The sequence below is a fragment of the Buteo buteo genome, chromosome 8, assembly GCF_964188355.1.
Source record: "Buteo buteo chromosome 8, bButBut1.hap1.1, whole genome shotgun sequence".
Lineage (NCBI taxonomy): Eukaryota > Metazoa > Chordata > Aves > Accipitriformes > Accipitridae > Buteo > Buteo buteo.
Genome location: NC_134178.1, coordinates 6,386,234 through 6,401,999, shown reverse-complemented (window position 1 = coordinate 6,401,999; position 15,766 = coordinate 6,386,234). Strand labels below are relative to the sequence as shown.

The window sequence follows — 15,766 nt, the reverse complement described above, 5'->3', positions numbered from 1 at the left end:
TGCCTACTTTTCTTAAAACATAAAAATGCAGTCTTAGAAACTAATACGTTTGACAGTATGCTGTTGTCTTTCTCCAGCATAATGAATTTATACTGAACATAAGGATAACAATTGTAGAAGAAAACTCATCTTAAAATTTGGGTGCTCAGCTAAAATGTCTATGTGCATTGGTGACTAGACACCTTTTTCATTAATGCATTTTTGCTGGGAGAACCTCATGGTTGCATTCCCAAACAGTCAGTTATTTTCTGGGTCCATGGCTGGCTGCAAGATCTTTCAGGGGGGTTTGTGTATATTTAGTTGTACTTACACCCATGGACAAACAAAGCCATAGTACTGCATAGCTTTTGGGGTTTGAAATAAGCTAAGAGAATGGGGGTTCTCAGCCTACCTCTCCTACATTGTTCTATATTGTGTGTGTGTGTTTATGTTCAAAATTTTCCCTGAGTACTTAATGTCTAAGAGTGGATGATTCTGTACTGCTTAGTTTTTGTTTGATAAAAAAAACCCAGCAATTATTGAATGCTTGCCAGGAGCTTCTGAAGGTGCATAACCAGATTGCGTTGGCCACTTTCTGCAGCCACGGTACAACACACTGCATGCTCTTGCCTGGTATTTTGGGGGTCAGGGGGGAAAGGCACATTGAGGGTTGGGGCTTTTTTGAGGTGGTGAACAATGCTTCCAGGTCATGTCAGCTTCTTTCATCTGTTCTCAAGGATTAGTCAGCGTTGTTGCTGTAGAAGAGTATGCCTGAAATAGATGTGTCAGGCTCCATTGCCACATGTTTGGAAAGATTTGTGCTCCAGATTTGCTTTCCTGTGATCTTAATGTTTTAGAAAGACTAGAGGATGTCTTAAAGATGCACTGCACCTGCAGTGTGAATTGCTAGGTGCTTAGTTTCAAGGAGGAAGAAAGAGTAGTTTGGCTACTCTGTGAATATTGTGTTAGTGGACTGCGTTACAGTATGGTCTCCAGCTACTTAGCCGAGGAGAAACAACGGATGGCTAAGATCGAAGCATCAAGCTCTCTAGAATGCTTTTTATTTTTACATTTCCAAGTTCTTTGGAAGGATTAGAAGTATGAGAATCTCCATTTAAACTGCAGAAATTGAGGAGAAGCAATTTGACTTGTAGTCCAATAGCATACACAGGAGTGAATGTCACATTTCCATTGCCCCAATTCACTGTGGCATAAATGCATGAGAAAGAAGCTGTTGATTTTTCTTGCCTCCTAAAGCAACTTTTTACCATAAGTGGTGAAAAGCAGAGATAAGAAACAGATGACTTTTTTTTTTTTATTCCTCCTCCACCCTGCAAAAAAATCTAGAACTACTGCAAATATAATGCTTCAAAATGTCAGAATAATTCAAGCACGTGCTAAGTTCTGTTACTGGTCATAGGAAAGCTCCTTTTCCCAAAGGAATTAATTTGAAACTGAGAAGGAAAAAATACTTGGAGCTGTATAATAAAGGTCTAGAAAGTATCTGTTAGGACTAGAGATAAATGTAACACAGCTGAAATCTTAGGACAAAATAAACAACCCTGTATATGGGAGAAAGGGTTGGAAGGTAACATTTTCATTTTCATGGTATTTACATATTCTCGGAAAAACAGGTCAGTTGTGTAGCGTAGAAAACTCTGAAAATAACTCTGTTCACTGTAGGTTTTCAAATAGCAAACAGGTTAGAGCTGCTTAACATTTAATTTAAACATATTTGAAATATTAATATTCTTGAATAATGTCCCAAGATATCTTTCTTTACCATTTAGTAAATAACTTTGCACATGCTTCCTAATGTTTCCAAGGAAAGTCTATTTGTCATAACATTATTATGGATATAATGTTAGTCTTCAGATTTGAAAGAGACTTTATGCCTTTTGAAGAGAAAGGCATGTTAAAATAGGATAGTTGCTCCATCTAGTGTTTTTTTCATTTAACAAGTGTTAACAATTTTTTGAAAAGAGAGTATCTGTCATTTCTCTGAAAATTACTATATTTGGGATTCTAATGCTTCATTACTTAGAAAAGTTCAGATTTTTGTAGAAAAATGTATCAAAGGAAAAATCATAATGACTTATTCAAAGTATTTTTTGATAGCTATTGTTTCAAATATCCCGCTGCTGTCCAATGAATTATATTAGAACTAAATGCTGATAGTTTAGCACTTTTACAGCAACTCCATTGGGCTGTTTGACCCTTATCCTCTCATTGAAAGGCAGCTTTTGCTCTTGTATTGTTGTCTAATGTTACTTAGCAAATCTAAAAAGAGGAAAGCAATGTCTTCAGTTTTCCTGGTGGTCCTTGGTTTCAGTGTTGTATCTGTGTAGCCAGTGCCAGAGGAAAGGAAAAGGTAACACTGAGACACAACAGGACAGTTTTCTGTTGCTTAGAGGGAGAATAATTTATAAACATTTTTATTTAGAGTGTAAGAAGTAGTATGGGTATGATGAGGTCTGTAAACATGGACACTTTATAATTTCTTAGTGCTCGTTGGTTTTTAACCCTTTTTCCTGTTTGTGAAGCGAGAAATGGCGTAGAGACAAACACACTGAGAATATATATTTTTCCTTACATTTAGTGTCTGAAATTACCTCCTGCATTATAGGAGTAGTACCAGCTGGCACTCGCTGGAAGGCATGATGACTGGATTTAAAACTGCTTTGCGTCTCTAGCTGCTGGCTGTTTGCTGAAGGCAAATGGTGTTAATGAAGATACTCTACAACAACCTCTAGATTTTCATTTGCCTTAGCCATAAGTTATTTGCTTACATAGGAGAAATGTGGTGGATCTATCAGAATTTCTGCAAAGCGTTCCGTATTAAAATTCAGGAATTACTGCTCAGGCTGGGGAAGGGTATGGTTTATAACCATACCTTACCAGTGGTAAGGTGGATAGTTGGCTAAAGAAGGAGAATTGTGAGGCTAATAAGATGATGTTAGTGACATTTCTGAAGGAGATTTACACTTGGGATTGATCTAGTATTTTCTTTAATGCCTTGGTGTGCATTACAGAAATGTGCTGGTCATAATGTTGACGAGGCTAAACTGAATAGTATCACAAGTGTAGAGGGAGGTCCAGAATGTAATTCAGAAAAGAAATAAAAATATTTGAGGACTGAATGAAAAAAAAAAATAGGAAGGGAAGAATATTTATTAGAACAAATAAGCTGTTGAAGTAGGAGATAAGAACAAAGCTATTTATCAACTAATGGCTCATCAGCTCCAAATATAAAGGAGGAAGACAGACAGCAGGGAATTATTTCATCACAGAATAATTCTGCCAAGGGGCATCATATACTGTAAAGTTGTTCTTTGACATGTTCTAGGCATTAAAGAGCTACAAGCTGAGGAAGACTGCTGGTGAGCTGGGCATTTCAGTCCAGCCATGGAAATGCAGTAATTTAGTAATGTGGTTCTTGGAGCAGAGCTGTATCGTTCCTGGCCAGCTCAATATGTAGGCAAATGGTCTTACGTCTGCCCAAGATACACAGTGGTGACATGCCCAGTGTGGTGGTGGTTGGGGAGGGAAGGAAAAAACAAATAAACAAAGGAAATTGTGAGGCAATTTCTATCTGTTGAAAGAATGAAGTACTGAAACCACTGCCCAGTCATGGTAGCAGTAACACAGTAGCAGTTTGAAGATGAAATTAATTCGGTTTAGAGAAAAGATTACACACCGTGACGGCCACATGACAGCAGGGTACTCCATGACTTGTGTTCCTACGTGAACTTGTACAACATTCAAGTTGTTTGTATAAATATGTGGAAGGTCGGTGCATGCACATTACTTCACTGTCATCGTCTTACTGTGGCAATGTGTAAGAAAAGGAAAAATTATGAGCTTAAAATATACCATTGTCTTTCACTAGATGATGTTGGCTGTAAGAACTGCAATAGGCCTTCATAAGGTACTTTGTGCAAATGGAAGGTTTATAGTCAGTCAGGCCTTTGATTATTAATAAAAATTGCATTTGTTTTTATTGTGAAATGAAACAAATTAACGCTTGCCATTCCTTAGTGGCTTCCAGGAGGTATTTGATCTGATAGGAAGCTTGTAGTAGGACTTGAGTATCATACTCTGCTGGGTATTTGGGTTAGAAATTCCATGCACAGAAAAAGAAAAACAAAATGCAACTAAGTTGTGAAATACCTTAAAGGTGAGGTTTATCATGTATTTAATACAGAAAAGGAAGGGAAAGCTAGAACAAGGAATCCTTTATGAACAAGTACATGTGGTGATCTCAGCAAGAGGGTTTTGAATGGGAATCTGAAGTGGGCATATGGCTTAGTATGATCCAGAAAATCAATTTGTGGGGGACTTCCATGAAAGTTTGAATGGCATGGATTAAAAATGTGAAGAAGGTTTTTCAAACGTGCTCTGGAGTAAGAAGAGACTGTATTTGAATTCAGCTGATATGTGCTAGCCTGTAGAGAGAGGGCAGTGAGAGCAGTAAAAGATAGCATCTCTCTTGTGGAATAGCAGAAGGAAAGACTAATTGGAAAACTAAACCATGAGTGCTGCATAAAGAGTAAATCCTCTGCTGCAGATTGAATTTTTAGGTGGGGAGCAAGCTAACGTGCACATTGAAATAAGGTAATTATTTAGAGTAATTGTCTCAAGTGATTTGGTTTTAGTGTCTTCCACAGATTTATTTTAACAAATTCTACATGCACTCAACTTTACTGGGGCAGAAAGGTAATATTGCATTACTTTTTATGTCAAAAGTATTGTTGTACTTGGGAGATTTAAAGACCGTATTGATCCTTTGATATCAATCTAGAGTTAATATAGTTTGTAACTGCAGCTGGGCTCAGAAAGGAAATGTCCAATCATCATAGCGGAATGATTAAATGCCACATTCTACCTGTATTTCCTGGTTTTATACAAGCTGAACATAAGAGAGAGGATTTTTTTTTTCCAAGGTAATTGAAAAATGTTTTTATGTTAAGGATATTTATGTGCTGCAAAAAGCTACTTAGAATTAACTTTCATGTCTTTTAATCCTTTTCTGCCCCCTCTTTATAGCCCTATTTTTGGGCAGGAGGCTTTGTTTGTGGAGTTATATTTATCTCCAGAAGAAACTGCAAGTGACAGAGCAATCTGTTATCTGAGATCAGCTCTGTCAAGACACTGTCTGCTGTGGCTGATACTTACCACCAGCTGATGAATCTCTGGGCCATGGAATGTGCTCCTGATTATTTTGTTGTACTATCAGAACTGTCCCAAATTCTCCCGTTCCTCTTCCAGGGAGGATGTTGCAGAGGGGAGGGCTAAGTCCTTTTGTTTAAGAAATGAAGAAATGATCACTGGTAAACATTTTGCTCTGTGAATTTCCATTCTATGCCAGGCTAATACCAGGCTATTCTTCAGAAAGTTGGTCTCACTGGTCCTACTTACCCACAGCTTGAGAATTCAGCGAACACCAGAAGTAATACAATTTTACCTGCAGCCAAGGGAGTTTAGTACTGAGGGACTGGTAAACTCGTCTTCGTTGTTATCAGATGTCTGATGTTCTGTGGTCATTAAATATGCAGTTACTTTATGCAGAACAGAGGGATAACATTAAATCAATTGTAATTCATGAAATATAATGTCATGCAGGATCAGAAATAAAGCTGAGGTAGGAAGCTCTTAACTGGCAGTGCAGTTCGTTTTCAGGGATTAGAATCTGGTACCAGCACAGAGATTCCCTGAACCATCTGGGGATTTTCTTCTGTATTCCACCTCTGAACTTGTAATTCTTTATGAAATGAAGATTTCTGCACCTTCTGTTACTTCACAATTGTATTTTTTCTCCTTTAATGGGTGTTCAAATAGTATTATTAGGAATTGCTTTATCAAAATTATTCCTAGGAGTTCATAACTTGAATATAGAATATTGGGCTGGGATTAAGGCAGTGTGTGATTCTTCTTTCTTTTGCTTTCATTATTTATTACTCAGTCTTTCACACTGTCTTGTTAAATGGAGTCACAAAGATCACAGTGGAGAAGGAAAAAAAGGGAGGCATAAATATTAGATCAAACATGGAACTCTTTCTTTTATTCAGTTTTTGTTTCTGTATATGTAGATTTCTGTAGCACCTGCTTTTGCCTTACCTCCTTGTATGTTAGTTCTTCTATATATGGATTATATTTTTATAAAAGAATTAATTCCTCCAAAGATATAATTGTTGTTCAAGATCTTGGTTTTAGTAGATTTTCAGTTGTATGTAAATGATCCAACCTGTATTTACAAAGCAAACTGAAAGATACAGCTAATCATTTTTTTCTAGGTCTTTCTGTTCCATTGCTTTCATTGTATTGTTGCAAAAAGAAAATCAGTTACAGACTAGATATAAATATTAGAACATCTAGTGCAATAAAGAAATGCAGTCAAGAATACAATGTGGCACGACTAAGAACAAACATTGTCTTAAGCCTCTTGTTTTAAAAACTACAGTAGACACTGAATCAAAGTTTGATTTTTCTACGCATCAGTAATTTAAATATCTGCATATGGTAACCTTCCTTTTGAGCTGCTACCTTCTGAATAGGTAACAAAAATTAAGATCAGTTTTAAAGAAGTTGATGAAAGAGTCCAAACGATAATAAAGGACTGTAGAGTAAAAACTAGTTTAAAAGTATATACAGAGAGTTAGGGATCTTAATTTGCAGTTTCTGAAGTTTTAGCTGTAGGAAAATTATAATTTACTGAGATTGATTAGTCATTACATTATGCAACAAATTTGAGGCAGTTGGAAGAGAGTCCTTTCTAATGGTTAGATTTCCTGCTTGAATATCCTTCATAATGTCGCCAGCACAAGCTAGGGCAGAAATCGTGCAGGTATGAAGGCTGGATTCGGTCAGCCAGGCTGAGCCAACAGGACTTGTGGTACTCTCTTCACTGAGAGCTACTCGTTTCACGCCTTCCGAAAACATCAGCTTGTACAATTAGAATCCTTATTGTGAACATTGTTGCATCTGTTCAGCTGTCACGTCAGGGTCTTAAAAATGAAAAAGTATTTCTATGTTTCCAAATTTTAGAGTGAACGGTTTCATGAACTATCTAATGAAATATGGGGGGTTTAAAACTGTCTTTTGCTGAGAGAAATTGCTGCTTCGTCACTTGTTTAAACAACCAGTTAAACGTGTTTACTGTCAATCCTATTTTCAGAAACTCTGTGGAAATGAAATGTCTTACTGCAATTTTCTGTCTCTTAGGTTTGACTCGGATACAACAGAGCTCCATAGCTGGATGACCCGCTCCGAAGCAGTGCTTCAGAGTCCCGAGTTTGCAATATATCGAAAAGAAGGCAATCTCTCAGATCTCAGAGAAAGAGTCAATGTAGGAGAAAGTACTTGTATATATGTCTGTTAGTTTGTATAAGCTTGTCAAAGTGCTTTCAAAGTCCAAGTTTAAATGAATTCAAATGTAGACTGACAAGCACCAGTGGTCCATACGTCCAAGAGAAATTTAGAAGTGCTCACTATTTCTGTAAATTGCAGATTTTGGCACCAAAATTGCTCCACAGGCTGTCTGAATACAGAGATCTTTTTTTATTCGTACATACTCATTTTTAATTAAGGTATTCTAGATTCATGAAAGTCTTCGGTAAAGTTGAATCAAAGCCTATATATTACTTCTTAAACATGCATCACCATTCTATATTAACAGCATAATTTGACATTATGCATGTATAAATTGAAGGATGTGAAAAGTGTCATCTTTTAGTGTATGCTAAAGGAAATCTGTATCTAATTCTTTTTACAGCGCTGTAAAAAATATCTGAAAATCACCAGTCTCTTTTTTCTTTTTTTTTTCCTTTTTTTTTAAACTCTGTTGTAGTACCATGCCTGAACTAAAAATTTTCTACTTTTGGCAAAATGAATGATTCTGCACTGCTTAAGGAGTGGCTGTGTTTGTGTATATGTTTCACATACTCTGAATTTAGCCCTTGAAAACTAAATTATTATAAATTTTCTTCAATATTTAATTTTTGTAGACAGATGCAAAAATGCCTGTCTTCTGAGTAAGAGTGAGGGGAGTTCTTTTTATAATTAGCTCTTATAGTATCATAGCATATCACAGAATTTCATTTAAAAATATGGTGATACATACTCCTAGAACACAAACAGATGGGACAAAGTTACTGTGTTGAAGTTAGTTTTGCTGCCATTTTTTCTCACTGTCTCCTTGTCCATCATAAATCAGCTATGATAAAATTGGGGAACACTGAATTTTGTGACTGTAAATATACATTTTAAAATTTCGTGTTAAATCATAGTTTCCTTGCAATAATTTTAATTTTGTTGTTAATGTTGACATAATATTACAGCTAGTAAGTATCCATTAGAATGTAATATCCTGAATTCAGTTCATGGCACCACTTTGTGTTATGTGAAAGATACATAAATATATATAAAAATATATATGCAAAATGGATCAAATCTACAGAGTAGATCTGATGGGTTCAAAAGCTTCCATACTGAGGTAAGGATTCATCTAATACATAAATAGATATACAGTTAATTTTCTGAGTGCTTCAATCTTCGTTGTAGGTAAAATTAAAAAAGAAACAAAGGAGAAAAAAAAATAGAAAATGTTCTTGTCTCCCCTTCATATATTCCTATTTTGAGGAACATAACAATTTCAAGGATGGCAAATTAGCTCATTTTGACCTACATATTATGCTGGATACCTGCACTGCCAGGTTTCCCTAACCAACATGAATGTTACACCTGATATTGTCAGTTTCTAAGACTTGATAAGAGAATTAAAGGATCCAGGACCCATGGTTCACCTTCCTCCTTCTTTCCTTTCTTTGCTTCCGAGGAGGTGGTGATCGCTGCAACTAAAGGGGTGGAGGTAGGTGAACCACAGACCTTCCTTTGGTCCTGGCTGGAGCTCCCACTAGCTCTTGCCTTGCCTTTGTTGGTGCTGAGGAAGAACACTGGGGCTCGAGGCCACTACCTACCACATTTGTTCAGATCTCGTTTAGGTTGGTGGAAACATACATAATACTGGAGGAAGCGGGAGGGAGGGAAGAGAGGTGTGGAATTTGACCAGTGCGTGAGCGTTGTAAGTTGGAATTCAAGACACTGCAGATAGCAGGTGTTTCAGATGTGTTTCAGGTGTTTCTTAGACCTCCTTGGCAACTGAATAACTGGATGTTTAAGAAACTGATTTCCAGCTGCTTTACTGAAAAGTGGTGCAGAGAAAGGATCTGCTTTGTATCGAGAGGGGTCTGAGGCAAACCAGTAACTCTAAATAGAAATAAAAGAAATGAATGTGTATCCTTCATTAACATTGAAAATATTTTTAAAGACCAAGACTGTTTTTTATTTCATAGAGTATCACTGCTTTTAAAATGAACATTTTATTGAGAACATCAAGTTACATGTAGAAGTTTCTAGATTTTTTTAAGGGAGAAAACATTCTGACTACATGTATGTATTTGCTAGAACTCTGACAGATAGCACTTGACAAGCACTACATGGATTCTGTGTTGAACGGTTTTCAGTTAATGGATGTCTTTGTGCACGCTTTTCAAAAAAGGAAAAAGTTGAGGTTTTTAAAATGTCAGGTTTTAAAGCTTGTCCTGACCTGACTTTTCGAAGTCTGGTCTCTGTCTCCATCCATAAAACTAACAGCCAAAGCAGGAAGTACTGTCCAGTTCACTGATTTGAGCAATTTCACTGTTGCTTGTTAACACTTTTTGTTTCTAATTCCCTCAAAATGAGCCTCACATCAATGGAAAATAAGATAGTGTGGGTTTTAATATATTTTAATCTCTAGTAAAGTTGTAGAAGACATATATTAAAAAAGATTAAATGCCAAAAAGGAAAACAGATGTTAGCAATAATTGAAAAAGATTGTATTGTACTGACATACCGAGTCATACCCCAGGGTTGTACTTATACATGCATGCATGCGACCATGTGCACATGCATGCAGAAGTCCCGTCTTACCCTTACTGGCTATCATTTAGTTTTCTCCCTATATGACGAGATATATATATATATATAGATATATAGATAGATAGATATATATATATATAGGTGTAGTGCAGAACACCTGTGCTTGGCTGATGTCAGACCTACCGTTTATTGCCCACCACGTTAGGTGCTGAGTCCTAGCTAGGGCCTTTTCCTAATGGCATTCTTTTCTGCTGTTCTTTTGAGGACAGGTTACTATTTGGATGATTTTTTTTCTTGTTGTGGCAGCTTGCTCCTACTCATCATTTTTCTTGGATGAGGGGTCACTTCCATATGATAGAGTGGAAGTGCATCAGCTATATGATGGAGGGACGCAGACTTCAGAAGCAATGGCCACAAGGAAAGCTTTTGCCATCATTGATGATTCATCAAGTTCAAAAACATTCTCCCATCCCAGCTCAGAGGAGGTCTGGGGGAGACGGAGCCAAGAGTAGGCTGTATGAAATGCACTGACTGTTTGCTAAGCCAGGTGCCCTTCAGATACTGGCAGGAAATTAGCCTTTGGCAGATGTGTTACGTAGATTGAAAATATTAGACATGCACAGAAAGTCCATTCCCATGTGTGGGGAGAAACAAAAATAATTATAGCCCTTCCCTGCTACAAAAGAAAGATATTTGCCTTACCTGGCCAGAGAGACTGGATGCTATAAGCATAGAAGTTGCACTGTGGAACAGCCATACTACTCCTAAATAACAAAGCCATCCAAACATTAATGCCATAAACATTGTTACGCTGTATCACACTGTTAACATTTTCCAGTTAGTACATATATTTTACTAAAACTAGACCTAACAATGACTCAGGCCTTTTTTGTATTTCTTAAGCCATAATGAGCTTTCAATATTGCAAGTTCAAATATATGAAGATTCAGGTGGAAAAAATTAAAACTTGCTAGATAGAAAATCCTGCTTAATAATAGGTCAGATTTGAGACTGTACATCAATAAACTGGGAATAAAACCCCTTGGAAGGAATTTTGGTTAGCCAAGAAGAAGGATCTAGAAATTCAGAATCAAAGGTAAACACAAGGAACAGATGTAAGGGAAAATGTCAAATATCCTAGACAATTAAATTTGTTCTCCTGGCATTCTCAAAAGCCCGGTTCTCATTTGTTCATTTTGTTTTGGTGACCTTTTTCAGACATGCTTTGTTGGGCCTGGGTATTTGAAAGCTGAATCACTGTCAGAGCCAGAGATGAAAATGTTGCCATCTCCTGCCCTTGGGTTTAATTGGGCAGAGTCACAGGAGGTCAGGGAGTACTGCTACCATGCATCCTTCCAGAGAGCGCTCAGAATAGGATGTTGATTTGATATGAATAACATCCGAATTCCTCGGACCATCAGTGTTTTCTAGGTTATGAAGTCATTAACTGCCAGCTAAAATCTTGGGGTCAAATAAAACGCTTAGCATTGTGAAAATAGCCTCTTCCCCTTCGGCTGACATTTAGCTAAAGATGAATTTTTAGTGTTACTCAATCAGTTAAAACTAGGCTATTATACATTTGCATTGCCAGTTACAAAATAGTCCAAAAGAGAATTAATCTGTGATTGGACAAAAGCCTGTAAAGGTAATATTTTTTCTGAAATATCTTTTACAGAAAAAAAGAGTAAAAAAAAAAAAAAAAAGGAAAGTTTTATGTTTGGAAATATTTGGAAGGGACTTTGCCACTACCTTATCTTTTCATCAAAAGAAGCGTTGATTAAAATGTACAGAATGTAAGAGTTTCAGAACTCCACAAACCTCTTCAAACTTATCCCAGCCTACTCGTGTCACGAATGAACCTGAATCGAGAGCATAGCCCCTTTCTCTAAAGGAAAAAAAAGAACAAAACAGAGCCAAAGAGATAAAGGAGAGGTGTTTCCAGGACTACTCCTCCCTTCATTTCTAGGCACTTTGCACATGCTGATGGCAATCTTTCTTCTGCCGGCTTAAAAATCAAGACACAATTTGGAGGTTAGGCAAACAATGGCAGCGTGTGCAGAGTAATGGCAGGACTATGTGATTAGTGCTATAAGTTAATTAGGGTGAATTTCTTCCTTTCTCTCCAGCTCAGGTCATTTGTCTTTGTATGAGGAACAAGAGGACAGTCTTTTCTCCTTTGGCTAGCATTGTGCTTTGTGTGCGAGCATAAGTCTTCTTGTAACCAGGGTTGGAACTTCATTTTTTATGATATAAGCCAATTACATAAAAATGAATGGAGAGAAGTAATTGACAGAAAGTTTGCTATATCCCAAATTTTCATGTTTATTTAAGGGCTTCACATATAGTGCTTCTGTTTTCTATCAGGACCTGGAAACTTTAATGTTTCAGGAGAAAGATGGACATTTCTCAGCATTTTTCTGCACACATAGCATATTACTGGACACTGAAGGGTTCATTGCCACAGGCTTCAGTGTCATATCATTTTTCTATTTCAAAAAGCTGATTTTTATTATATTGTAGGGTTTTTTTATGATTCATTTGTGCTCGCTACAGTTGCACTCATGATGATTACACATCTGGCATTACAGACGGAGTAAAATTATTTTCAGTATATTTTAGTGTTTTAATGATTCCTTTGAGTTCTCTGTAGTTAGACTCATGCTAATTATACCTGGCATTATAGACAGAGTAGTATTAATTAAGATTCTATAAGAAATTTTGGAACTCTGCAGAGAATTAATAGAGTATTTTATTTTTTTAAAATCTGGAAAATATTTAAATTGCAGAGTGAAAAGGTAGAAGATTTTATTGACCTCCAAAAACTATAAATAATTAATACAGTCATCTTTAACTCATTGGGATTAAACTTCATAATCTTTCAGTGATTCTTTAGGTATCTGTTAAAGATATGTTTATAAAATCTAAAATACTTCCATCCTTAATTCTTCTCTAAATATCCTTTCTTTATATATTATATTTATACAAAATTGTACTATTGAAAGCGTTTGATAGAAGCTTTGGCATATTGTTAGAAAGCCTGCCATTTAATCATTTCTACATGCACAAATGAATGGCAGTTATAAGTAGGCTGTGGAAATGTGTGAATTTAACTGAAAATCTCTCTTTAAAGTTCTGAGCGTCTCCTCGCATAGGAAAGTCTTCCAGGGAGCTGCTGCTTATTAAACTGAAGATGTTTTAAGCATCACACTTTAAAAGTTCTTTTAAGATAATTTATTCAAAGTTTTTATATGAATTCTTCCCAAGCATAGCAATCTATTTGAAAAATAACATTTTCAAATGTAATTGTATAAGGTTGTTCTTCTAAATGCATTCTTAGACACCTACTTGAGGTTTCTTTCTGGTTGTAAGGAACCTTTTCCCCCCCCAAACAGTCAAGTCACACAGAATATACCTTTGCTGTGGAAATAATCAAGGTGATCGGGAAGCCTGGCAGGGTCAGCCAGACTGAGAAGCCATAGTCAAGGTTGTGTGTTATCTTTCCATACATGTCATGTAGGATTTGCGGTGGCATATTCTTTTGTATGTGTGTATCTGCTGCCGTAAAGTGAAGGACTCTGATTTACGGGAGCCTGTGTTGGTCAGGATCTCTGGGAAGTATATAGTCTGTTTTATTTTTGGTACTAAACCTGACTGTGGCCCCATGCTGCTTCTTTGGGCTTCAGATTTAGAGCTTCTAAATTACACCTAAATTGTACAACTAAATTAGTTTCAAATCAATGGAGTGATTTCATGATGTTAATTACGAGACAGCATTGAGGGGCTGTCGGATCTAAAATGATTTTACTTTCCATCTGTATTGCTACCAAACCAAAATGAAATTAGAAACTTAGGTTCCTACTATATCCTGAAACTTTAGCAGGTAGCCTTTACCAGCCATGACCAGCTAGCCTGAGTGCTAGCCTGAACGTGGGTGAGAAATTTCTGAGTACAAACAGGTAGATTTGAGAGTATTGGATACAATACATAACTAGAAGCCTGTGTTAATTCTGCAGTTAACTCTCATTCTTACTTGGTAGCTCATGCATGGATGTCTGCTATATATGTTCATATATATGTTAGATATCTACTTCAATATGCATTTTACAGGGTTGGGTTTTTTTTTAAGAGAAGAGTAAAGTAAGCAATCAAATGGTATATGAGTTCAATAACTCTAGTATGCTATGAAACCCCGTGATTTGGTTAGCATGCTCAATTCTTGCTGTTATCATGAGAAATGAGCAAATTTATTCTTCCACAAGGAATTTTTGTTGAACAAATATTTTTATTCTGAAATATTGGGCTTTGAATAGCTCTTAATTTGTATGTCTTTTACTTGTCTGTAAACTACTGAGGTGTATCATCTGTCAACTCTGCTGTGTTCAGATTCTCGGTTTATGTATTTGACTTTATGACTGACTCGCTTTCTGATGGTATGTGGTACTTGCTGCTTTCGTTGCAAATCGGGAGGCTGGCAGGGCAATATGACAGGTTAAATGGTCTCGAGAAATCAGAAGACATCCCTGAGATTAATTACTTTCTTCTTCAAAATCCCTCTGTTGAAATACTCACCTTTCCTGTCATGCTGCAGGCCATCCAGCGAGAAAAGCCTGAGAAGTACAGAAAACTGCAAGATGCCAGCAGATCAGCTGAGGCCCTGGTGGAACAGATGGTGAATGGTAATTACATGGGAGTTGATTTAGATAATCTTCTTAGGGATTTGATAAACGCACAGGTTCATATTTATCACGAGAATTATATTAGCAAATACTGTCTAAATGGAACAGTAAAGTAATATTGCCTTATATTTCTTTTATTATTTCTGAATGTTATATCTGTTAATTAGGAAAGAGAAAAAATATCTTACCACTTTAGTACCATGAAAAGAAATGTGTGTAAAACTTGCTTGCAGTAATGAACTGTATATTAACAATCTGTTCTGTGCAGAGACTTAAGTTGTAATCTTATTTTCTGAGTATGCTGAGTTTTGAAGGTGCGTTAACTCATCTGAGTTAGAAAGCTCTGAAGGCATTACTCTGAACAGTTTGAAAAAAGTGCTTTCTGACTTACACAATGTATGTTTTGTAATATACATATTGATGTAATGTTCTGTATCATAGAAAATATAACATTTTATTGGGTTTTGGAAGAGTTTTTTGGCATTCAGCTTCTCAAAGATAATAAATGTCAAAGCTTATATGACTCTTAAAATAGAAAATTAGTTGTAAGTTTTTTATTTTTATTATTGATTTTTCAAAAAGAATGGTTCTGTTATGTCATTCTTTTGAACTTTTAGATATTTTTAAGGGAAAAAGAAAAAACAAAGGTAGACGGAAGTGAAGTTGTAAGTCATGCCATTGTCCTTGATATTAAAAAATGTCTAACTTTGCAATAAAATATTAAACTCGGGCCAACATCTGTCATACTGATATGATTACCAGAAATATAGATGTTGAATGCACTGAGCTTCAGAACACAAATTTTATAGTAAATTGTTATAATGAAGAACCAAGTATTTAATTCCTAAAAATGAAATGCTTTGAGTTTGGGGTACTGACTGGCCAAGCTAAATGAATTTGATGGAATCCTAAGATTATCATGCTTAAGTATGAAAGTGTAATATTTTAAAAGTGACCATATTTAATGTGTGGGGCGTATTTAATTATCATTACAGTAACAACTGTTGCAAGGGTTCCTTTCCCAGGTTCAGTGAATAGACTGAAGGGACCTGGTAACATCTGCACTCTCTTTGAAATCATTTGGGCAGTTTTCCATGGCTGACCATATAAAAAATTCTGTCAATTTTTTGGGACATGTTTTTGTGCCTGGGAGAACTGATTGATGATTGTCATGCATTTGCAGGGTAATCTAT

General features: G+C 36.2%; 1 protein-coding gene across 11 annotated transcripts in view; it reads left to right on the top strand.

The window, feature by feature from the left end:
• Nucleotides 1-15,766, top strand: part of DMD (dystrophin) — a 1,298,312-nt gene that overhangs the window by 532,513 nt on the left and 750,033 nt on the right. For all 11 annotated transcript variants that reach the window (XM_075033523.1, XM_075033524.1, XM_075033521.1 and 8 more), the window contains 2 exons: nt 7,201-7,324; nt 14,486-14,573. In XM_075033523.1, the coding sequence (XP_074889624.1) occupies nt 7,201-7,324; nt 14,486-14,573 (212 nt within the window). The remainder of the gene's footprint in view (nt 1-7,200; nt 7,325-14,485; nt 14,574-15,766) is intronic.